This window comes from Planococcus citri, chromosome 2 (genome assembly GCF_950023065.1).
Source record: "Planococcus citri chromosome 2, ihPlaCitr1.1, whole genome shotgun sequence".
NCBI lineage: Eukaryota > Metazoa > Arthropoda > Insecta > Hemiptera > Pseudococcidae > Planococcus > Planococcus citri.
In genome coordinates this window covers 33,779,806-33,803,821 of record NC_088678.1, presented here as the reverse complement: position 1 = coordinate 33,803,821, position 24,016 = coordinate 33,779,806, and the positions used below count along the sequence as shown (strand labels likewise).

Below are 24,016 nucleotides of genomic sequence, written 5' to 3'. Positions count from 1 at the left end.
GGCACATCTTTTTGGAAACGAGTTCAAATAAGTAGTAGGTATACTTACCAAAATTGAAAATATGAATGTAAGAGGATAATAATTTATCATCTTGAAATGTTCTTGATTGCCTCGTAGGTCTAGGTTTTCTTCTACTGGTAAAAGTTTATACCGTTGTGGTAGGTACCTATGTCTCTTAACTGTACAATTGAGTAATTTCAATCGCGAAACGAGATACCTAAATTTTGATAATTTAATCACAATGTGATTTATTCTCGTGCGTAAGGGCTATTCATTTTTCTTTTTTAAAGCCCGGTGTGAAAAAGTTAAATAATTAATATTTGTGTAAGCTGGCTTTCATGACCTCTATGAATGTCACGTTTTACGAAATGTGTGGATTTAGTTTGAAACAATTCAATTTGTTTGGCAATTCCTACGAATAAAATCCACAAGTTTATTAATCAAATTGCTATTGAATCGTTTTCCTGAATATTGAGTCATTTTTATTTTATTGATATTTTATAAGATGGAATCAAAATTTTGAAAGGTAGATGATGCTCATAAATGCTTGTCGAAAGTAGGTAATTGAACACTTTACCTATTTACGAGGCATTATTGATTTGTTTAATTAGGTATCTTCAGCATTTTTAATCAAAAATATAAGTTAATTTTTGAAATATTTTTCTACAGTTGTCGATTACCTTGTGCATTGAAAAAATGTAATAGTCTCTGAAACAGTCTTTGTCAAAACTCAAAAGAATAGTTTAAAGTATTATGATGTACGAGTAGGTACCTACCTACCTAATTCTGTTCATGAGATAGGTCTTCTCTTACAACAATTGCAAGTACAACTGTGAAGAGTAAATTAGTGAATCATCTGAATACGTAATCAATAAGTTGCAACATAATTCATTTTTGAGTCGTTGAGCAAACAGAAAAAAAAAAATATTTCATAAACATTACTGTAGCAATATCAATGATAAATTTCAATTCAACAGACAATTGCTCCTAAATAATGTATTTGCTAAAAAAAAAAAAAATACTTTAAATTAAAAATTGCTCTTGTGAGCACTACAAAACAATGAATTGAAAATAAGTATAGGCTAGCTCATTAGCTGTAAATCAATAATATTGTTCTTTATTTTCAAATTCCAGGCAATGCTTTCACGTAAGGTTTGATTTCGTTGGTAAGAAACTGATAAATTCCAATTTCTCTGCAAAAATTAATTGATGAATCAATACGTATGTACTCGTACCTTCTTATTTTGACTTGGTGTTATAGAGCAACAGATCTAATAAAGTTGATCGTATTACTTACGTATCATTTTTAGGAGGTGTGCAATGCTCGCCAACTTCTATTTTCAATTCATGGTTACCTTCACAATCTTTTGAACTCAGCCATGCGTCTTTCGAGTCACATTTTTGAGCAATAAATTTCTCTTTCGAGTTTATACTCTCGGCGAAAATTGATATAGCTCTATTATGAGAGCACCGAGGATCTAAAAAAGAAAAAAATTTCGAACTTTGAAGCCATTGAAGCGTGAACGTGACAGTCGATGTAAATGTTATTCTTTTAGCAATAAAAAAGTGCAAAAACAAAGATGAAATTTGGACTATCAACCTGATAATTTGCAGCCGGGTTGCACTGTTCCATCATTTGCATAAATGTCGTAATGTGCGCCAGAAAATCGAACTCCTAAATATCCCATATTCGAATGAATAACATCTACGAATTTCGCATGTTCCTTGTTCAATATACTTTTTTCCTTTTTCTCTAGTTTGGTGAAACCTGGGAATGCAGGATCGCAACTTATTTACGTGTTTTTTGATTTAGTTGGTGATCAATAATATGATGGCTTTTAGCTATTACATAGATAGGTTGAGCAATTCATTATAATGTATTATAAGATGTAGGTAATATACCGGTAATTCGAGGAATTATTATTCCAGAGGGTTTCAAATTATTAGAAACTTGGCCGCAGATTTGACTTCCCATGCTAAAACCAACGAAATGGAATCGGTCTATGGTGATGTTTGGATGTTGTTCGAACAGAAGCCTGAGTAAATCACCGATACAACGACCTATTTGCTTGACACTTTTTTTCAGAGTATCAAAATAGCATCCCCATCTTGCGTTTGGGGAATAATCTACGACCAACAGGTTCCACGCCTTTTGCTTGAAATATTCTGCAAGATGAATTTTAATCTTTTGTGGAGAATGTATTTTTTTCATGTCAAGTCTGTATTGACATGGATCTGAATGAATGATGATAATATAGGTACTACAATGTAGGTATAGGTACCTTCTCTTATGCTTATCCAAACGGCTGAATTTTTCCATTGACAGTATCCGTGTATTAAAAATTTAAAATCTGCATCTTCCACAAATTTTGCATTCTTAATCGATGCTGGATCCTCTAGTATTAATTCTTCTGGTGGCTCATCAACGCTATTAATTTTTTAAAAAAAATCATTTTGCAAAGATGCGAACGTGAATTGTTACGTACATATTTTAACACTTACCTTGTGTACAAAAAAATTTAATTCTATCCCGAGAACAATTTTTGAGAGGAGCTGGGCATTGACTTTCCGTTGTGACATAAGTTACCTAAGTGTAGACATTTCACAAGTTTTAATAAAAAATAATCTTGGGTTTTGGTACATCTTTTTGGAAACGAGTTCAAATAAGTTTACTTACCAAAATTGAAAATATGAATGTATAAGGATAATAATTTATCATCTTCAAATGTTCTTGTTTGTCTCGTAGGTCTACGTTTACTTCCACTGGTGAAAGTTTACCTATACCGTTGTGGTAGGTACCTAGGTCCCTTAATTCCTGTACAATTGAGTTATATTGAGTAATTTCAATCGCGAAACGAGATACCTAAATTTTGATAATTTAATCACAATATGATTTATTCCAGTGCGTATGGCAATTCATTTGTTTTTTAAAGCCTGATGTGAAAAAGATAAATAATTAATATTTGCGTAAGCTGGCTTTCATGACCTCTATGAATGTCACATTTTACGAAATGTGCGAATTTAGTCTGAAAAAAATGAATTTGTTTGACAATTCGTTCGAATAAAATCCACATGTTTATTAATCAAATTGCTATTGAATCTTTTTCCTGAATAAGTATTGAGTAATTTTCATTTGTCGATGTTTTATTTCTATTTTTGCAGAGAAAAAGATGGAATCAAAATTTTGAAAAGCAGATGGTGCTCACTTGCTCAGGCATGCTGATTGAAAGTTTTATACTTGAAGTCGAAAGTAGGTAATTGAATACTTTACCTACTTACGAAGCTTTATTGATTTGTTCAAATAGGTACCTATCTACGTTTGAATTATTGAAAATTGAAAACCTGCATGCTTCTCAAATTATGCATTTCTTATTGATGTAGGATGATCAGTTGATCATCACCTTATCAGCACTTTCAATCAAAAATATTTTTCTACAGTTTTTCAGTTACCTTGTGTATTGAAATAATGTAATGGTCTCTGAAACAATCTTTGACTGTGACTTGAATTTTTGAATAATTCTGCGAGCATTTGAGGAGCGATATTCCAAAACGCCCTATGTCCATTTTCAAAAATTAATTTTTAGTCTGGTAATTTGGCTATTTAGGCGGGTTTAAAACATTATTTGGATGAATTTATGATGTTAGGAGTGTAGCTATACACTTCATCTACCAGATACCGCTAAAAAAATTCAATAAAAATGGACAAAGTGCGTTTTGGAACACTTTTTATTTTTAAAAACGCAATTCGAAAAAAATGGACTAAGGGCGTTTTGGAATATCGCTCCTCTTTAAAACTCAAAAGAATATATTAAATTATTATAACGTAGATACCTACCTAATTCTGTTGATGAGATAGGTCTTCCCTTACAAGAATTGCAAGTACAACTGTGAAAAGTAAATTGGTTAATCATTTGAATATGCAATCAATAAGTAGCAACATAATTCATTTTCGGGTTGTTGAAAATTTGCAAACAGAGAAAAAAATTATTAATTTCATAAACATTACTGTAGCAATAACAATGATACATTTCAATTCAACAAATGATTGCTTCTAAATAATGTATTAGTGTGTTCAAACGACATTAAAGTCGGACTTTTGTTGAATTTGTTCGCGCTAATTAATTAGGTATCGACTCCATGTGCTAAATCATTTTTCAGCATTCAGAACAAAGTTTGCCTGCTGTTTCGGCTGTTGTATACAGAATCTTGGAAATTGCCAAAAGATTTTTGGAATAGAAAAAAAAAACTTACCTCCCAGTCTTGGGGAATCAAAAGAGAACCCTAAAAGTACCCTACCGCCGAAAATTGCAGGTGCTAAAATTCACTTACCTACAGATTTTTGGAGGATTTTTAAAAAATCCAAATTAGGCCCATTTCTTATGAAAAAAATTGAAAATTTGATCAAATTGACATGAAAGACTAGAATTTGGCTTGTATATTTTTGACATGCCAAGCAAATTGATGACAGTATTGAATCGTTCTGAAGCTTCCAATGAATTTTCGGTTCTCCAATTTTTGAAAGCAAAAAAAAAACAAAAAACGCCAAGTATTGGTGAGATGAAAATGAAATGAACCGTCACTAAATTATTTTGAAAATATGTGCCTAATTCGATCGAAAGAGTAGCAAAATATGGTAAATCCGAATTTATAGGAGCTGAATTTCATTTTCACCTTTTATTGCAGTTTTTCGAAAACTGAAGGGTCCGAAACTCCGCTAAAGTCTCCAGAACTATTCTAAACCATCACTAACCGACTGAGAATGTAGAAAATAGGGTACCAACCAAATTTCAGCATTTTATGTGTATTCGATCGAATTTTGATTTTTTTTCTATAAGAAATGGACCAAATTAGATTTTTTTAAAAAATTCGTCAAAAATTGAATAACGAATTTTAGCACCTGAAATTTTTTTCAAAAAAATTTGTGCTAGTTGGAATACGGCCCTTGTAAGGATACGTGTCTGTTTTTTAAAAATCTCATTTAAACACATAAAAATAAGTAGCCTTACATTAGTAAATGAAATGAAATTCAGTGTCCGCAGATTAAATTTTATTTATTTATTTATTTCATTTAATGAGCCATATACAGCAACTTATCGGCTAGAGGCTCGTATTTACGAGTGTAAAGCTTAAAATTAGGTTATACAGGAAAAAAAGATAAGTATGTACATACAATTTTAAATTTTTTTATCTAATTTTGTTGAGATTAGAAATTTAATTACTTCGTCTGTGCGAGAAGGGTTGTCAGAGAGGAGGACCTGTAGTTGGTTAGAACTTAGGTGTCTGGAGCGTTCATTCTGGTAGGAAGGGCAGTCTATTAGTAAATGAGCAATGTTTAGGGGGATGTTGTTGCATTCTGGGCATAACGGAGGAGGCTGTTTGAGGAATATGAATTGGTGAGTGAGAAGGGAGTGGCCAGTCCTGAGTCGGGTGAGAAGAACCTCAGATTTACGTTGATGTTGCTCAGAAGTTTTCCATAAAGATGTGGTGTTTTTAATGCTTTTCAGTTTATTTGAACTTGGGACTTGAGACCATGAAGATTGAAATACTTCGTGCATTAGTCTTTTGGAATGGAGTTTCAAATCAGATAGAGGGATTGGTATGTTGGCAAGGGGGAGGTGGAGGTGTGCCTGTTTGGCTGTTTTGTCTGCTAGCTCATTTCCTTGAATCTGGGAGTGTGAAGGTATCCAACATAGTATGGGAGTGTTATTTTGGAAGAGTTGAAGGAGTTCAATGATCTCAAGTGATATAGGGTGTGAATATTTTGACCTATAGTTTTTTATTGATAAAAGAGCAGATAAAGAGTCAGTAAAAATTATGACATTATTTAAAGAAAAATCAAGGGAATATGAAATTGCAGATTTAATTGCATATAGTTCAGCAGTAAGGATAGTGCAAAGGGAGGGGAGAGCAATGGGGATAGATACATCGCCATGAATGATTGCACATCCAGTGAATTGTTGAGTTTTTGAACCATCAGTATATATATGACTGAATTCTTCGTACTTGTCAAGAAGGAGAAGAAAATGTCTTTTAAGTATGATGGAGTTGGTGTGGTTTTTGTTAAATTCTGTCAAGGATAGGTCAATAATAGGGTTAAAAGATTGCCAAGGTGGGATAATCAATAGATTTTGGCGTACTTGAGGAAAATAGAATTGTGCAGGATTGTTCTGATTCCTATATTTTTATGGCATTCTTCAATTACCGAAAAATTAAAAAATTTCCTAGGAGGACTGAGAGACTAGTGAATTTAGCAGATTTTGTGTTGACGTGCTTGTTGAAGATGAATCTACAATTAAAATATCGTGTGTAGGTCTAGGTACCTACCTATCATCTTTATTTATTTCATTTGTTTCGAAATGTATCGCTGAAGGATCATATCCTGGAAATTTATTCTTCAAGAGGTTGAAAAATTCATTTGTGCAGTTGATCTGAGTTTGAAGTCATGAAAACAAGTTTCAGGTTTCTCTTTCATTTCGATAAAAATTTCGAGTTTTTTCTCAGAAATTGAGAAATAGATACATGTTACCTAGGTCAAATTTGAATTTTTAAAAATTCACCTAAAATAAAATTGAATACCTACCTGAAGGATTGTGTGGTGGTGTATTTTGATTCTCATTGTCGATTTAGAATTTGTCTATGCGCATACACAATATGTATATTGCATAATTATATGTACCTGCCCTAGTACCCTATCTTACCTACATGACCCAGTTTTTAGAAAATCATTTCGTTCATGAAAGAAAATCGTAGGTAATAGAAAAATACGTTTATTGTTAGAACGTCAAAATACATATTGAAGCATTTTCTTACATTAAAAAACAATAACAAAATAAAAACAAATAGACAAATTAAATTGAAAATTAAAATAGGTATCTAGTATCTTCAAAAGAAGTAAACTAGACAAGATACTACTTACTAAATAGGTAATAATGTGTGTTTCGAAATTATTTTCTAATTTCGAAAAAAAAAATTTTCCCCGTTAAATAGGTATTATTTTAAGGTGCAAACAGTTTCAAGATTAGGCTATTAATTGAATAAACTTTTTGGAATGATTTTAAATGAATCACGAATGATGAAATACTTAAAAATAATCAAATGTGAAAAAAGCAATTAATTTTTTTTTTTTGAAAACGAAAGTTGAAGAGAAGTTGGTAGATACATAGTTTTTTGTTTGAAAAATTTAACTCGTATAAGTACTTATTTAAAAGAAATGAAAAATTTCCAACCACAAGTTTACTTGATAGAGGTAAAGTACGTTTTTTGTTATTTATTTGAATTAAAATTTTTAACGGTATTTATGTATGCATAAATTCTTTGGAGATATTTCACGATTTTTCTCAATTATATTTTTTTTAACAGAAGTATGATTTTTTTCAGTCGAATAAATACCAAAAAATTGTACTTGGGTTTCCTTTTTGTGGAAAACTTGTTTCATTTTTTCTTACCATATTCTCATATACATATACAAATTCCAAAAAAGGTACCTATGCGTAGGGTACTAAATTTGGATAAATACATATCTCGACTCAATGCAGTGAATATAATGGCGAGAAGTCGATGAATCTAAATACGAATGCCTTCAACATTGCGTTTAGAATACCTTCATTACAAAACTGCTAGAGTATTTGCATGGTTAAAATTATCCGTCGGAGATCACCTCACATTTGCCTGTTTTCTGACGTGAGAAGGTCAAATGTATTAGTTCAACCATACCAAGTTGTTGGAGGTCCCAGTGCGAAAGGAGATTGATAATTAGTATTAAATTGATAAATTCCCATTTCGCTTAAACAGACAATACATTCGTAACATGAATTCTACGATATTGTGTTGTATTGAGTAGGTTACCTAAAAATTATTGGAATTTTTCGAACCGCTTACTCGTCGCTCTCGGGTGGTGAACAATGTTCTCCTACAACTATTCGTGATTCACCATCGGTGGAACAGGAGCGTACACTAAACCATAGATAATACGATAAGCATTTCACGGCGATGAATTGCACCGATGAGTTTATTGATTCGGTAAATATTTGCAATGCTCGAGCATGGCAGCAGACAGGATCTACATAATTGAATCGAACCCGTTACTACGTGATGATTCTCTGATGAAAATATTGTTAGAAAAATTAAAATTTTTCACTTTTATAACATCCAGGCTGTGCGGTGCCATCATCGGCGTAAATATCGTAATGCGCATCTGAAAGATAAACTCCGGAAACACCCATATTGGTGTGAATTACATCTACGAAATCCGCATGTTGTTTATTTAGTATATCAATCGAGTCCTGCGTTCCTCCAAAAAATCCAGGAAAAGCGGGATCGCATCCTTTGAAAAAATTTAATGAATTTTTGTGATTACCTTCATCTGTTTCTGTAGGTATCAGAAGATCATTCATTCGCAGCATATTTTTTACCTGTGATTCGAGGTATTCTCAATGGTCGAAGATGTTTTGACACTTGGGCACATATTTGAGCTCCTAAGCTAAATCCTATGAAATGAAATTGATCTATGGTTACCTCAGACCTTATATTGAATAGTTGTTTTAGTAGAGATGCGGCACATCTGCCTATTTGAGGTGCACTAGGAACTGCACTGCCGTAATAACAACCTTGGTGGGCTAAGGGATGATAATCGATGTAAATTATATTCCATTCTTCGTCTTTAAAGTATTCTGCGAATAACGTATCGAATTTAGGCTTATTTTTATTCAGATTGGAGATTTAAAAAAACACGATTGGGATGGCTTTACCATGACGTATTTGTGCCATCATCGGAGTATCTTTTGATTGGGTATACCCGTGAAATATAAATTTAAAATCCGCACCTCTGTTGAATTTAGCATGTTTCAGTGTTTCTGGATCATTCAGAATCAGCTCGTGAGGTTCTTTGTCATCCCTGAGTAGCATATAAGAAATTTAAAAAGAAAATTTTTTCAATTTTACCACACATTCTGACACGTACGAAGTGTACAAATGGAATGAGACATTTTCTCTGGAACAGTCTGTTAGTGGTGATATGCACAATAATTGATTTGAATTCATCACCTGTCAAGAAATTTTGTGTTTTAATTACCTACATGTTTTCTTAGGTATATTGATCTCTTTTCTTTAATAATTTTACTTACCATCGATGCCAGCATAATAATGTTGAAGAAATGAAACATTTTTATGATTTATAGTTCTGCAACATATTACAAAGGTAGATATAAAAAACGTTTTAAAAATGTGGTAGGTCAGGTAAGGTACCTGATAATTACGTCTTTTACTTTGAATTTTTGAAGATAATTTTGAAATGTCCTTATAATCTTATTCAAAATTTTTTTTCTTCATTTTTATTTTTATTTTTTATACCATCAAGTACCCTATAGAATTACACAGGTTTACCTACTTATTGTTTGATTAATCGTTAAAATAATCATCTTAATGTACTTACCCTTGTAAAAGTATGCGATACAACAAAATTTACTCCTCAACAGTTCTCATACCAATATAATTTTGAAAATGAAAGTCGAATAAATGATATGACGATGGCGAAGTTCATCGAGTGTCATATATGAGTACGAATATCGGTTACAGAGCCAATTTATGATTTGTAAATACATATGTGGTTTGTGTGGATATTGAACTGCTGAACTCTAGTGTGGATTATTTAGCAAATACCTATCAATTGACAGAACAATGGAAGAGCATTGAAACTTTATTTTCATCGCTAAAAAAATCTCCACTCATTAATCTGTAAGCACTAGGTAGGTATGTAGATGTATTTGATCGGAGTTTTCTTGAAATGCATTACTTATTTATTCAGAATTACACGAAGTACATACAAAAAAAAAAGAAATTTGTAAAAAATCAGCACGAATTTGATTGCTGCCCCAAAGAGAAGGGCGGTTTATCATTTGTGCGAAATTGGTAAATTCCTTCCTCACTGAAAAAAAAACATCGATATTCAGATATTTGCACATTGAACATTATTATGAAAAATTATTGTTACTTCACCTGGAGTTTTTCGGCGGTGTGGCATGCTCGCCTACGATGATTTTTGAGTTTTCATTACTACGACATATTCTTGTACTCGTCCATTCCCAGAATGAGCATTGATATGCGATAAATGGATTTTTCGTGTTGATTGATTCGATAAAGAGTTGCATAGCTCTGCTATGGGAACATGAGATATCCGCTATATTTTATAACAATTCATATGGTTAATTTTTTAATAACAATAAGCTACGTTGAATTATTTCTGCATTAAAAAAATTTTCTCTAAAATAAGGAATCAAAATTTCCAAATATTTCTTCCAACACCGAAGGTCTTAGCAAAAATTCGTATTGTCATTTTCCTAATGATTTTTGATGTGATTTTGAAGAGAAGAATGGAAGTATAAAATCTCTTCCCGTCCATCTCCATGATTTCAGTGAATTAAAATAGTCTTGATTAATTCAATTTCCCCCTAAAAAATAACTCTGAGCGATAAATTTTTGGTTTTCTTGCTTAAACCAGGGTTAAAAACAAACCCAATCGATTGGTTTGAAAAAACTAATTTGTTTAAAAAATTTCATTTCATATGTAAATATGAAATTGCAGCGTGAAATGTGAAATGTGATCATTTGGGTGATAATACTTGCCACCGAAATTTTGAACTCCTCCCCCCCCCTTATTTCGGGATAATGATTATCCAAGATGAAGGCGTTTCAACATCAAAATAACTTCATTTAAGATCACCTTGGGCCAAAGACCATTATACCATCTGATATGAGGAAATGGAGGTGCATTTTTTACACGGTCCTAATTTCCTACTAGATCCTTTAGCCAAATAACGTTTTTATTCGCAGAAAAGAGGTATTCCTAATTAATTTTTGCCAAGAAAATTAATTTTTTGAAGATTTATTTTTTTATGTACTCATTGTACTCGATTACATTTTCACATTTTGGTATACAACACTTCTTATTGAGATCCTGTGACATTTGCTATGGTTCGATATAATTTCGACATTAGATTTTGGAAAATGAGCAAAACTACTACTCATTGGCCGCACCGAAAAATTCTCCAGGGGAAGCAAACATAAAAATATCAACTCATTAATTTTTGTCATTTCGATATGTAGGTATACAGTACTTCAACTAAATTTTGCCGATTGGCTTTCCGAGGCACAAAAATTGAATAACCAGTGCCTAGGTATTAAATTTTCAGAATTATAGAATTTCCATGTTTTTCAACAAACAAAAAAAAAGGAATAAAAATTTTAAAAGTAATGTTGGAATTTTAGAAAAAAAAATTTCCCCCAATTTTGTGAGCTTATAAAATATTAAAATGCTGCATTTGTTCATAGAACCTTTTTGCCAACTAGCGACTGAGTCTCGTCTAATTGAAATCTTTTTCATTTTTCAGACCCCTTAGAGGGAAAGCCCCCTCACCCATATCTGTTTTTGTATGAGATTTTCATCTCTGAAATACATTTTACGATTCACTAAATGATCTTCTGAAAAGATGAATACAGTTTGAATATTGCCTCATATCTTATCTTAATCTTATCGAAATTCATTTCGTCATTTTTTGTAGGACATAAGGAAAACTTGTGTCAGAAAATGCCAAGTCAACAGATCTCACAATCGCACTTTGTAAAATTTTGTTTTGTTCCTTCCGTCTCCCCTGATCTATAGAAATTTTTTGAGCTGAAAAATTGTTAAATTTTGGTATCAAAAGCGATAATGATTCGTACTTATTCCACATCCTGGTTGATAGGTGCCGTCATTCGCGTATATATCGTAATGAGCCAGCGAATACACTACTCCAAAACCTCCAGAGTTGGTGTGTATAACATCGACAAAATCTGCATGTTCTCTACCCAACCTTTGAGTACTGCTCGTAAGAATTGGGTAAAATAAGGGCCACGCTGGATCCAAACCTTTGAAACAGAATAATTAGAAACTAGATTTTTGAAAAATCTAAGCGTAAATTCGTGAAATTAACCTGTAATACGTGGAAGTCTCTTTTGTCCTAGATTTATACTCAACTCGGCAGCAATTTGAGCCCCCATGCTGAATCCAACGACGTGAAATTGATCTATTCTAATCCCACTTCGATTATCCAGTATCAGGTTGAGCATCGAAGCACTGCATTTTCCAACAATTGGTGCGCTGGGAAATGTGCTTTCTATGTAGCAACCGTCTTCTGCCAATGGTGCGTAGTCAACTACGATTATATTCCAACGTTTTTGTTTGAAATATTCTGAAAACCATCAATGAACCGATGCGATTATTTCAATTTAAAAAGAAAAATATGTAGGTCTAACTATTCAAGATTATTTTCATTATATCCACTTGTGGCCATACATTCTTACCTTCTCGTAACTGAACCATTAGTTTGGTATTTCTATTTTGGGTATAACCATGGATCAAAATTTTGAAATTGGCATTAGGTAGGAATGGTGCTTTTTCTATGGTATTTGAATCTTGAATGACTAATTCGTAACCCTGACTGTTTTGCCTGGCCATATTTTGGATAATGGTTTTATTTAAAGACATGAAGATCTATCGTTAGGTAGGTATTATTAAAAAAATCTTGGACACTTACTCGGTGTATAAATGAAATGAAATGTCTTTCCTCAAACAATCTTGAGGAGGGTCTAAGCAGCTTGTCGCTGAGTACTTTATATTCTAATTAATCAATCATTCAAACAAAATTTCATTCAAATTTTTAGTTTTAATTGCACTTGAACATTTTATGCAGGTATTTATTTAATTGTTTTGCAATACTTACAAAAGTTAATAAAAAAATACTCCCGATGTAAAGTCTTGGCAACATTTCGGTTTTCATTCTGTCTCAGTCTTGCATTTCCACGAGACTTAAATAAATTGAAAATTCCATCTACCTGTTCATCGTACTTCAGCTGTGTACATATATTTCTACTTGTAATTGAAACGTTGTCATGGCGTGCATTCGATACATAAATCTATTCGTATATGTATTTGACGAGTCGCGAATCCACACGTATGTATATGACAAGAACACACGTGCGTTTTAGCATCGCTCGGTGCATTAAAATTGCACATTTTCCTTTGTTTCGTTTTATCCGAAATGTCATTGTCTTTTTCGGTTCGTACATTTCATCAAACCAAATGTCGTTTTTTCATTTCGAAATTTTTAATTGGGTATCTGCTACCTGCCTTCAAATTTTACATACTGTACCATGTGCTTGAAAAGTTTTATTACTCATCAAAAACAAACATCAGGTACTTGATAATCATGCGAGTTCATTAATTATTTAATACCTGTGAAAACTTATACGTATAATATGCATTATTGTATACTTAGGAATTAAAAATGAAAATAAATTAATTTTTGGTCAAATTGAAAAGTCTGTAATGTGTAAATTAACCTAGGCCTATACTTTTAAAATACGCTTCAACATCAAGATGTATTGTGTACACTGGGTATTTTTTGTAGTCGTAATCTCGTATGTATGGAGGAGTATCTCTGGTCTTGAAGAAATGAACACCTTGCCTTACCCTATAAACAAGAACATTTTTGTGTAAAAATGATATGGTTGAGAAAATAATTATATGTGATTATTTTTACGGTTCAAATTTAAGGGTATAAAATTATGAGCTTGATTGCCAAAAAGTTTTTTGATTTCTTTAATAACCCTCTAAAAAATGTCATTTTCTCTTGATGTCAACTGTCTAAAAAATGCACCCCATTTTTGACTTTTTTGACCATAAAACTTGATTAAAAGGAGTATGTAGAGGGTCTTCAATAACTCTCAAGCACCATTTCTTTGCAAAAATGGTCCAATTTCGGCTATTCCGGTATTTTTTTGATTTTCAGAAATTGAAAATTTACGAATCGCTTTCTTTTAAATTCAAAATGAGAAATTCTCTGCAAAAATTTGATGTTTTTTAATAAAATAGAATAGACGGAAATAAAAATTCATTGTCTGCTTAAATTCGATTTTTCATAATCGAATACCAGTAACCTATTTCTCGTCGATTTGGAAATCTCTGCAACAAGATTTTTGTTTTTCTCAAAAATTATTGATTTGAACCCTCTGGAAAAAAAATTAATTTTGGAGTGAAGGTCTCCAAATAAGGCTGGAAATTGCGTAAAATATATTTCTACTGGTCGATATTTTGTGCATCAAAATTTCAGTAGGTATTTTGGTCTAATACCAACCTATATCTACGTGATTTGAAACATACGCGTTGATATGAACGCTGATACATTTTTTTTTAATTTGCTGAAACAGAACTGGAGGCTGCGACTGGTTTTTAAAAACTCGCTGGCTTTTGAAATCTTACTTCTGTAAAGTGATGTTTTCTCCAAATGGAGTTTTAATATCCTTCTCGCATTTATCTGGATTTAAATATTTTGATTCCAAATCAGGACACCATTCAGTTTCCAGTTCAAAATTCTCATCACCAATTGATTCCAAAAATAATATCAGGGATCTCATATGATCGCACAAGTATGCATCTGTTTTTGAAAAAAAATCAGTCGTCAGTTTCCTCATTGCCAAAGTATAGATGGATGCGTACTTTTACTTACTTATCTCGTTCGAATTGGGAACGTGACATTGTGGTTGAAAAATTCCTCCATTTGGATACCAATCAATATGCCCCATCGGTGGAAGTACTCCGTTGATACCGGCATTTGAATGAATGACGTCGACTAGTTTGGCGTCTTCTTTAGTCAACGTATATTTATCGGTGGCGTAATCCTCAAAAAATCCGTCATTGGCCGGGTCTATTCCTAAATTAAAATTATTCCTTTTAATATTAAAAGTTTAAAAATAGTACCTATTCGTTGGAAATTCCAGATCCAACGAGAGGGGGGTTCAAAGGAGGCATTTTACCCCTGGCTCGCGTTTTCTGGAGAGCTCGGCAAAAGAAGGGCCTGTGATGAAAGGAAACCCTGTTTTTTACTCCTCAAAACACACATTTTCAAGAGCTTTCGGCCTTGCTTCGTACGGCCGGTCAATTTGTTTCTTTTTTTAAAATGAAAATTTCGGTCCCCAAAAATCCAAAACAGAAAATGTAAATTTTTACATACCTATATAAGTCATATCCATCAAAAATACTTTTAAAAAGCAAAATTACCGCCAACCAAAAAAAAAAAAAAAAAAAAAACTTGCAAAAGGAATTGTCAACAAAAATCTGTTCATTAAGTAACTTTAATGAAAAAATTCATGATATCAAAACATCGCCAAGCAATTTTCATTCAGCAGTTGTGATCAGGAATTGATATGGAATTTCAAATTAATTTGGTACTTACTGAAATAAAATATCCATAAGTTTGAGAACTGAATTGAAAAACCGGACCGATAAATTCCGCCGGCGCTTGGCCCGGTTTTTCAATTCAGTTCTCAAACTTATGGATATTTTATTTCAGTAAGTACCAAATTAATTTGAAATTCCATATCAATTCCTGATCACAACTGCTGAATGAAAATTGCTTGGCGATGTTTTGATATCATGAATTTTTTCATTAAAGTTACTTAATGAACAGATTTTTGTTGACAATTCCTTTTGCAAGTTTTTTTTTTTTTTTTTTTTTTTTGGTTGGCGGTAATTTTGCTTTTTAAAAGTATTTTTGATGGATATCACGACTTTTTTTTTTTTTTTAATGTGTACATATTGTAAATTGTACTCCAAGAAGTTTAGAATATCAGATTTTTGTTGACAATTCTTTTTGTTTTTTTGTAAGTTTTTTTTTTTGGTTGGCGGAATTTTTGCTTTTTAAAAGTATTTTCGATTGATATCACGACTTTTTTTTTTTTAATAATGTACATTATCATAAATTATTAATGGGAATTCGGGTACACTCCAAGAATTTTAGAATATTTTGTTAATTAAATCACAAAGTTTCTCACTAGAAGAACACTACCGAACCGATATGAGTCAAATTTCGTACATTGATTTAAATTAGGGTATTATTTCAAAATATAACGTTGGTTATTTAAAAAAATCATTTTTGACTCCCTTTTTCACAATTTTAAAATTGCTTTCCCCCATAAAACCCCCCAAAATTGAAAATTTCTCGTTTTACCGTAGAAAAGGGTCATCTACATTATATTCGGTATCATTTTGCAAAATTTCCAGCAAATCGGTTCATTTGGAGAAGCTGTAGCCTTGTCAACGGAAATTTAAGCATCAAATTTCATGAATATTTTCATTTTTCACTCTCAATCACCCTAAAAATAAAAATTGTTTGCTGTACCATAAAAAAGGGTCATCTGCATCATATTTAATACTACTGTGCAAAATTTCAAGCAAATCGGTTCAATTGGAGGAGCTGTAGCCTTGTCAACAGAAATTTTCATGAATTTTCATGCTGAAATTTCCGTTGACAAGGCTACAGCCTCTCTTAATGAACCGATTTGCTTGAGATTTTGCACATTGATAGTGAATATGATGTAGATGACCCTTTTTTATGGTACAGCAAACAATTTTTATTTTTTGCGTGGTTTAGAATGAAAAATGGAAATAGTCATCACGAAATTTCATGCTTAAATTTCCGTTGACAAGGCTACAGCCTTTCCAAATGAACCGATTTGCTTGAAATTTTGCACAGTGATGGCGAATATAATGTAGATGACCCTTTTCTACGGTACCGCGAAAAATTTTCATTTTGGGGGTGTTTTAGGGGGGAAAGAAATTCTAAAATTAAGAAAAAGGGGGTCAAAAATAATTTTTTTTCAAAACTGACGTTGTATCTAGAAATAACTCATTAATTTACACCAGTGTACGAAATTTGACTTGAATTGGTTCAGTAGTTTTCTCTTGACACGAAGATTAGTGATTTCAAAAATTACCCCAAAATGCTAACTTTGGGTATTTCAATCTACATCATTTTTTACCGTAGAAAGTTTGTAAGTATACCAAATTAAAGCTCTCGTTGATGTCAACAACATATCAAAAAATCAGATTCGTGCGTTTTTTTATTCGCGAGAAATTCATCATCGAAAATACGCTTAGTTGTTCAGGGAATGTAAGCAGTAAGTGGCCGGACTGTCATCGCGTTTGGTATTATCGTTTTTGGTTTTTTTTTTGTGTTCGTTTTTTTTTCTTGCTTGGCGGGGCAGTCCGACCGGACTGCTTGATGAATGTGGTTTGTATGTAATGTATTAATCGACAAAATTGGTATTTTTTCTCCATATCAGTCAGCAAATTTTCAGTCGAATCCCCCACACTTCCTTCTCTCAAAAAGCCTCTGAAAAGTTCCGTCCTCAAACATTGGGCCAAATTATATTTTCCCCTCGCTCACATTGGCTCTTAATGGCACTGGGTAATTCATCATAAAAAGGGAAGAATTTCACCAAGTTGGATGTACATATCGAAGTATCTACTAGGTAAGTATACGTATATTGAAAAAGACGAACCTGTGATACGAGGAAATTTGCCATATTTTTCGTCTACAATGTTTGGAATTTGACCAGCCATTTGACCTCCTAAGCTTAGACCTAGGATATGAAAATCGTCCATTTTTATTCCCTTACTATTACGATCGATTATGCCTTCGATCATCCTCGCAGCACATTCCGATATCTTTAGCGAATTATCCACTCCAGTTCGGTAGCAAGTGCCATTGCTTAGTTTCGAATAATTGATCATCACGACGTTGTAATTTAATTTAAAATATTCTGTAATTATGTAATTTTTTCAATTAAGCTGTACAGATAAAATATACACTTGAATGGTATGTTACTGATAAGAGGTGTTGTATTTACCTAATTTTAATGGCGTCACTAGAAAGTCATCCTTGCTTTCTCTGTGACCGTGAATAATAAATTTTACTGGCATTTCCTGGATAAAATTGGCGTCTGAAATCGTTTTAGGATCTTCTAAATTCAATTCGTGACTTACGCCGCCTCTAAAATTTGAAAATATTCGAGTTGAGTTTCGCTTGCTATAATTTTTTATATGAAAAGTTGAAAATTGAAATAAAAAGTAGCCATACGGAGTTCTTAAGAAAAATTCAACTTCGTTATCTTTGCATGACTTTTCTGCGTTGTATTTTGGACAATTTTCTTGAATGGCATGACCTATTTTTGAAAATTAGGAATAAATATTCATCAATTGTCTAGTAGATTATTTGATGAATTTACAAAATTATTAAAATATGAAAATCTGAGTAGCCTAGGTACTAGAATAAGAGTTCGTTAAATTGAAAAAAGATATGTGAGCCAAATTATAGATTTTAATTAAGAAAATGTAAAATTTTCCCCTCTCATTTTCGTCCATTTTCCTATATTCGTTATTTTGTTTTTTTCTTTGGTGTAAATGAAACCATATACATTTACAATATTTCTTCTTAATCAGCATGTAGCAAAAAATACGTATCTAGGTATGCATTTTTTGTGATGCAGTACCTACCAAATTACCTATCCTAAGTACATTTTATTTGGCGTAAAACATTACACAATTCATATTTCAGTTGGAAGGTTTTGCTAGAACCTCTTTTTTTTTATTAATTAAACTTTACATAAATTAATATCGCATACGCAAGTCACACGTTCGATTTCAAATACGATATAAAAATGATTTATTACTTGTCTGCAGCGCCACGAATACAATGCAGGTGAAACAAAAAAATTTCAAATCGTGCAATATCATTTTGTTATAATGTAGATAGTGAACAAGTGATCAACTCGACGTTTGGTGAACTGACTACATCACTGGCAACAGATTTTTACTTCGATTTCACGAAAACAAAAATTATGTGTGTGTGTAGCAGCTGAATAAATAATTAAATAGGTATCTACGTTGAAGTCGAAAATCTAAAGTTCCATTTTATGTGAGTCACTTCATCGTCATCGACATCATAGTTGTCTTGAATTGTTTCTTTACCCGAAATTTATACTTTTTCATACGAAGACGAAATAATTTCCCATCAACGTGAAAAAAATTGACGAATTTGGTCCAAATTCAGGGCGATGGTGTAATTAGGCGTTTCTCCTGATATACCTGCTATTGTGGAGAAAAAATTGATCACAAGTGACCACTTTGGTGGAAAAAATCGTGAAAAAACTCAAATTTTTGTATTTTTAAGATCTTTCACTCATTCGAAAAATTCTTCTTGTACCACATGAACCAACTCTTTGCTGATGATTTCAAAATCCCAGCCGGAGCCAGTTCTTCAATACATTTACCAACATTCTCACAACAAATCGTGGGTTGGCGAAACCAAATTTAGTAAGAAAAAAATCTCTGATCATCAACGCAACCACCTGTTCAAATCCTCATTACGAAGCATCCCATTGGTTTTAATTTTTTGCTGACTTATGTAACGTGGAAATTAAAAACATCGAGTTCTTTTAAAAATTAAAAAGGATGGCTTCGTCAAAAATGTCAATCTTTAGCCACTGTACAATATTTTTTTGTGATTGCGAACATTCAAATAACTTTAAAACTGAATCGAGTACTAACACAAACAAAAGTACATAGATGAAAAATTTTAATGAATTAACAATTATTCAAAAATATTTTACAAAATGAAGCAAAAAAAAAAATTATTAGAAACGGAATGTATTCTCATAGTTGTTGAAGTAGCCAAAAATGATTGCTGTTTGAAGAGAAAATTTTTCCATTTTGAACCACTTCACTAAATTAAATTAATTAAATTGGTATCTAGGTACTTTGAATTATAATTTAACAGAAGCTTTCAGGAGAGAATACTTGGTTATTTAAAAACGAGAATGAATCATTTTTGGTAAATCGACGCCTTTATAATGTGTGGATTAATGTTTATTTTTAAAATGTCCTTCAACATCAAGATGTATTTTATACACAGGGGGGTAAACTTCATAGTTATTGTTTCTGATGTATGGAGGCTCATCTTTGGTATTGAAGAAATGAACACCTTGTTGTATCCTATAAACAAGAACGATATTTAAGAAAATGTACATTTCGACAGTCAAGAAGTTATTAGATTTGGTTGACGAATCTTCCTGTATCATTGGATTTCTTCCTAGCCAGAAAAAGAACTGTCTTTTGACTCATTTTTATCAAAAATTCTCAGACTTTTAAAATCTTACTTCTTCGAAGTGATGTTTTCTCCAAATGGCGTTTTAATATTTTTTACGCATTGGTCTGGGTTGAAATACTTGGATTCCAAATTGGGACACCATTCAGCTTCAAGTTCGAAATTTTCATCACCAATCGATTCCAAAAATAATATCAAAGATCGTATGTGATCGCACACATAATCGCCTGTTTTGAAAAAAATTAATAAAACATTATTTTCTTTATTGCCAAGTTGCCAACCCATCCCATTCAGATACGTGAATTTAGTTTGTATTGTGAAAATGAAAGAGACAACATGATCCTTACCTACGCGACATTGTGGCTGAAAAATTCCCCCGTTTGGGTACCAATCGATATGTCCCATTGGTGGAAACATACCCTTGATTCCGGAATTTGTATGAATGACGTCGACTAGTTTGGCGTCTTTTGCAGTCAACGTGTATTCGTCTGTGCTGTAATCTTCAAAAAACCCGTTGTTGGATGGATCTATTCCTGAATTAAAATTATTCTTTTCAGAGTCGAGTAGGTAATTCATATGATGAAAAAAATTAAATTGAGTGGGTAAGAAAACACAAACCTGTGATACGAGGAAATTTGCCAAATTTTGGATCTACGATGTTTGGAATTTGACCAGCCATTTGACCACCTAAGCTCACACCTATGATATGAAAATCATCTATTTTTATCCCCTGCTCATTACCCTCAATTATGGCTTCGATTATTCTTGCAGCGCATTTTGATATCGCCAGTGAATTATCCACTCCAGTTCGATAACAAGTACCATTGCTTAGTTTGAAATAATTTATCACCACGACGTTGTATTCTAATTTAAAATATTCTGTAATTTATTTTTTCGAGATTAGATATTGTGCATTATTGTTGGTTCGCTCGTAAATGTACTCGTATTGTATAGGTAGCTGTAGAGGTAAACTGAATGATAACCGATAAATTAGATAAGTATTGTATTTACCTTGTTGTAAAGGTGTTACTACAAAATCATCCTTGTTTCCGGTATGGCCATGAATGATAAATTTTATTGGCTTTCCTTGTTTAAGATTAGCGTTTGCAATCGTTTGAGGCTTATCAATGATCAATTCATGATTTTCACCGACCCTAAAATTATAAAACAAATTCAAGTAAAGTTGTGCCTTGTTGAAATATGTACCAATAGTTGCAAGCAGCAAAGATGAATTACAGTCATACCCAGTTCGTAAGAAAAATTGAATTTCATTGTCTCTGCACGGCTTGTCTTTTTCGTATTTTGGGCAATTTTCTTGTATGGCATGACCTTGTTGAAAAAAAAAATAACAAAAAACAAACAAAATGGTTACATTTTTAAAAAAATGCATATTCCCGACGGTGCCAAGTAATTGCCATAAATGTGCCATGCCACATGTCACATAATAGAGCATATAAATTTCGTTTATCATGCAACATTAATGTAACATGAGCAGAGGCCTTTTTCATTGGCATATCTATGATACATTTCTGCATCATGTTAAATTTTCATAAATGGCACATGAAAAACGAAATTTATAGGCTGTATTATGTGACATGTGCCATGGCACTTTCTAAGTACAATTTCATGTTACATAAATTTTATCCCTCCCAAGTGACCAAAATGTTGCATGAAAAACGAAATTTATATGCTCTATTATGTGCCATCAGCTATGGTACATTTCTGGCCTGATCTCATGTCACATAAATTGTGTACTTTCCAGGTGACAAAAATGTTGCATGAAAAACGAAATTTATATGCTCTATTATGTGCCATTAGGTATGGCACATTTCTGATCTGATCTAATGTCACATATGTGGGCATTCAAAGTGCCTAGTGCACCATATTTTTATCACAGAGTATTCATCAAGATATCATACCGAAGTCACATTAATGTCACATTTATGGCACTTTATTAATTTTAGCAGTATTTATTAATTAACTATTTTTATTAATTATTAATTCAAGTTTTTTCATCATTTATAGCTGTATTACCATTCTTAACATATTTATTTATGAGATACTTTTCTGGAACATGCTTCAATTTTTAATAAATTTTCTGCCGGACGGAGGATTCGAACCTGGGACCTCTGGATTACTGAGCACAGATTAGTGCAGCTAGCCACCCTGTGAATATTTCATATAAGGACAAAAGTGGAATATAATTGTTACTGCCCTCATAATTTGTTACATATACATGCCATTAATGCCACAATTTTCCTTTTCACATAATTTTAAGGGATTTATGGTGATTTTATCATAGGTACTGTTATATCATTTTCATCATGGCATAAATGAGTGTCCTTTCATGACTTATTGCTGAAATGATATACTTATCACTTTGTTTGGTATATTTTTATGAGCTTTTTTTAAGCACTTTTATGATACAATATAAAAATTGAAATTATGGGACATAAAAATGTAATTTTATTTGGTTTAAATTTGCTGCAAAGTTGAACAATTTCCTGCAGATTATTTTGATGGCTTACTGATAGCACATAAATGTTTCTTTTGGAAGTGCCATTATAAGCACTTGCTTATGGCACTTTATTGATACAATAAAAAGGAACATTGATGAAAACTGAAAATTTGATCTTAATATACCTAAACCTATGTGTTGAGTATAAAAACTGCACAATTTCCAAAGAGTCATTGTATGGTATGTTGATTAGACATTGAAGTTTTTGTTGCAAGTGCAATTTTATGCACTTGATTCGGGTACTTTTATGATACAGTAAAACAGTGTAAATGATGGTACATAAAAGAGAAACATTCATGAAAGCTGAAAAATGTGGTCTTTGTGTGCTATAAAACTGAAAAATGCTCATGTGTCATTTTATGGTTTGTTCATGAGACACTAACGTTTCTTCTGCAAGTGCAATGTCATGCACTTGCTTCTGGCACTTTTATGATACAATAAAACAATGAAAGTTATGAGAGATAAAAGAGAAATGTTGGTAAGAACTGAAAATTTGACCTTAATATGTCATAAAAAATTCACTATTTCCAAAGAGTCATTGTAAGGCATGTTGATTGGACATAAATGTTTTTTTGGCAAGTGCAATTTTATGCACTTGATTCTGGCACTTTTATGATACAATAAAACAGTGAACATGATGGGATATAAAAGAGAAACATTCATGAAAGCTGAAAATGTGGTCTTTGTGTGCTGTAAAACTGAAAAATTTCTTATGTGTCATTTTATGGTTTGCTGATGAGACACTAATGTTTCTTTTATGAGTGCAATTTTATGCACTTGCTTCTGGCATTTTTATGATACAATAGAAGAATGAAAATTATGAGGCATAAAAGTGTGACATCAATAACAACTAAAAATTTGTCCTTTATGTGCATTAAGGCACACAACTTCCTGCAGAACTGTGTTTGTCATACTGCAAGCACTTTCATTTCACTCTGAAATGATATTTTTTCAGAGCCATTACAATTGGCATTGTTTTGTAATTTGCTGATATGGCATACATGTTACTTTTTTAGAGCAATTTTATATACTGCTGTAAGGTAGTTTTATGTTATCTTATGTGGAGTGCAATTATGGGATAGATCAAAGTCCCTTATATGTGAACATAAACTGTGACATTAATGTGACGTTAAACCACATGATTTGCTGCATGACATGATAATGTCACATTTCTGAACCATTTCATGTAGTTTTTCATGTGCTATTATTATGAGCCATAATATAGCATTAGATGAAAATCTATAATGACACATTTGTAGGTGGCATTATGAGTACTAAGATGATTGCTCATATTGGTAACAATAAAATGACACAATTCATGCCATGCCATTTTCAAGTCACATTTTGATCCACTAAAAATGGTATTGAAATGTGTCCTTTTAAAATCACATTCATGCCACCAGAATATGGTTTGATTTGTTACAATTGAAGCACAATTTTAATGGCATGACATAATTGTAACATTTTTCTGTTACATACCTTGTGCAATTTTTAGAGCATATTAATGTAGAGTCATGAAATG

The 24,016-nt window shown here is 32.2% G+C and overlaps 5 protein-coding genes across 5 annotated transcripts; all 5 read right to left on the bottom strand.

Moving 5' to 3' along the window:
- Window positions 1–981: 981 nt before the first annotated feature.
- LOC135835507 (lipoprotein lipase-like) lies at window positions 982–1,783 on the bottom strand. Its single transcript, XM_065349776.1, has 3 exons — window positions 1,601–1,783; window positions 1,298–1,478; window positions 982–1,193 (listed from the first exon to the last, which is right to left on the bottom strand). Exons 1-3 carry the CDS (start codon window positions 1,686–1,688, stop codon window positions 1,124–1,126), a joined length of 339 nt encoding a protein of 112 aa, XP_065205848.1. The 5' UTR covers window positions 1,689–1,783; the 3' UTR covers window positions 982–1,123.
- A 5,217-nt stretch (window positions 1,784–7,000) lies between these two features.
- On the bottom strand, window positions 7,001–9,515 carry LOC135835505 (endothelial lipase-like). The gene is made up of 8 exons (XM_065349774.1): window positions 9,431–9,515; window positions 9,123–9,178; window positions 8,960–9,042; window positions 8,748–8,893; window positions 8,412–8,669; window positions 8,138–8,323; window positions 7,879–8,059; window positions 7,001–7,782 (listed from the first exon to the last, which is right to left on the bottom strand). The coding sequence occupies exons 2-8, from the start codon at window positions 9,159–9,161 to the stop codon at window positions 7,704–7,706; spliced, it is 972 nt and encodes a 323-aa protein (XP_065205846.1). The 5' UTR covers window positions 9,162–9,178; window positions 9,431–9,515; the 3' UTR covers window positions 7,001–7,703.
- A 196-nt stretch (window positions 9,516–9,711) lies between these two features.
- Window positions 9,712–12,885, bottom strand: LOC135835501 (endothelial lipase-like). The gene is made up of 7 exons (XM_065349770.1): window positions 12,756–12,885; window positions 12,570–12,652; window positions 12,337–12,482; window positions 11,967–12,224; window positions 11,716–11,901; window positions 9,994–10,174; window positions 9,712–9,922 (listed from the first exon to the last, which is right to left on the bottom strand). Exons 1-7 carry the CDS (start codon window positions 12,810–12,812, stop codon window positions 9,847–9,849), a joined length of 987 nt encoding a protein of 328 aa, XP_065205842.1. The 5' UTR covers window positions 12,813–12,885; the 3' UTR covers window positions 9,712–9,846.
- Window positions 12,886–13,186: 301 nt separating this feature from the next.
- Window positions 13,187–18,664, bottom strand: LOC135835500 (lipase member I-like). The gene is made up of 7 exons (XM_065349769.1): window positions 18,544–18,664; window positions 17,952–18,036; window positions 17,722–17,864; window positions 17,374–17,634; window positions 14,541–14,744; window positions 14,294–14,468; window positions 13,187–13,505 (listed from the first exon to the last, which is right to left on the bottom strand). The coding sequence occupies exons 1-7, from the start codon at window positions 18,605–18,607 to the stop codon at window positions 13,370–13,372; spliced, it is 1,068 nt and encodes a 355-aa protein (XP_065205841.1). The 5' UTR covers window positions 18,608–18,664; the 3' UTR covers window positions 13,187–13,369.
- An 835-nt stretch (window positions 18,665–19,499) lies between these two features.
- LOC135834062 (putative endothelial lipase) lies at window positions 19,500–21,405 on the bottom strand. Its single transcript, XM_065347900.1, has 5 exons — window positions 20,988–21,405; window positions 20,595–20,855; window positions 20,324–20,509; window positions 20,029–20,203; window positions 19,500–19,864 (listed from the first exon to the last, which is right to left on the bottom strand). The coding sequence occupies exons 1-5, from the start codon at window positions 21,403–21,405 to the stop codon at window positions 19,732–19,734; spliced, it is 1,173 nt and encodes a 390-aa protein (XP_065203972.1). The 3' UTR covers window positions 19,500–19,731.
- Window positions 21,406–24,016: the final 2,611 nt, after the last annotated feature.

What these genes read in the sequence shown, in the direction of transcription:
- LOC135835507 (XM_065349776.1), bottom strand. Translation starts at nt 1,688, where the DNA reads ATGGGATATTTAGGAGTTCGATTTTCTGGCGCACATTACGACATTTAT. An exon ending in ACCCGGCTGCAAATTATCAG is followed by an intron (nt 1,479 to 1,600) that starts GTTGATAGTCCA and finishes TTTCTTTTTTAG; the next exon opens with ATCCTCGGTGCTCTCATAAT. An exon ending in ACACCTCCTAAAAATGATAC is followed by an intron (nt 1,194 to 1,297) that starts GTAAGTAATACG and finishes TAATTTTTGCAG; the next exon opens with AGAAATTGGAATTTATCAGT.
- LOC135835505 (XM_065349774.1), bottom strand. Translation starts at nt 9,161, where the DNA reads ATGTTTCATTTCTTCAACATTATTATGCTGGCATCGATG. An exon ending in TTATTATGCTGGCATCGATG is followed by an intron (nt 9,043 to 9,122) that starts GTAAGTAAAATT and finishes ATTTCTTGACAG; the next exon opens with GTGATGAATTCAAATCAATT. An exon ending in TCATTCCATTTGTACACTTC is followed by an intron (nt 8,894 to 8,959) that starts GTACGTGTCAGA and finishes TATGCTACTCAG; the next exon opens with GGATGACAAAGAACCTCACG.
- LOC135835501 (XM_065349770.1), bottom strand. Translation starts at nt 12,812, where the DNA reads ATGAAAACCGAAATGTTGCCAAGACTTTACATCGGGAGTATTTTTTTA. An exon ending in TCATTTCATTTATACACCGA is followed by an intron (nt 12,483 to 12,569) that starts GTAAGTGTCCAA and finishes AAATATGGCCAG; the next exon opens with GCAAAACAGTCAGGGTTACG. An exon ending in TCAACCAGGATGTGGAATAA is followed by an intron (nt 10,175 to 11,715) that starts GTACGAATCATT and finishes TATAAAATATAG; the next exon opens with CGGATATCTCATGTTCCCAT.
- LOC135835500 (XM_065349769.1), bottom strand. Translation starts at nt 18,607, where the DNA reads ATGATATTGCACGATTTGAAATTTTTTTGTTTCACCTGCATTGTATTC. An exon ending in ATTCGTGGCGCTGCAGACAA is followed by an intron (nt 18,037 to 18,543) that starts GTAATAAATCAT and finishes TTTCAAAAATAG; the next exon opens with GTCATGCCATTCAAGAAAAT. An exon ending in GAATTTTTCTTAAGAACTCC is followed by an intron (nt 17,865 to 17,951) that starts GTATGGCTACTT and finishes TTCAAATTTTAG; the next exon opens with AGGCGGCGTAAGTCACGAAT.
- LOC135834062 (XM_065347900.1), bottom strand. Translation starts at nt 21,405, where the DNA reads ATGGCACATTTATGGCAATTACTTGGCACCGTCGGGAATATGCATTTT. An exon ending in CAAATTTCCTCGTATCACAG is followed by an intron (nt 20,510 to 20,594) that starts GTTTGTGTTTTC and finishes ATTTTAATTCAG; the next exon opens with GAATAGATCCATCCAACAAC. An exon ending in TCAGCCACAATGTCGCGTAG is followed by an intron (nt 20,204 to 20,323) that starts GTAAGGATCATG and finishes TTTTCAAAACAG; the next exon opens with GCGATTATGTGTGCGATCAC.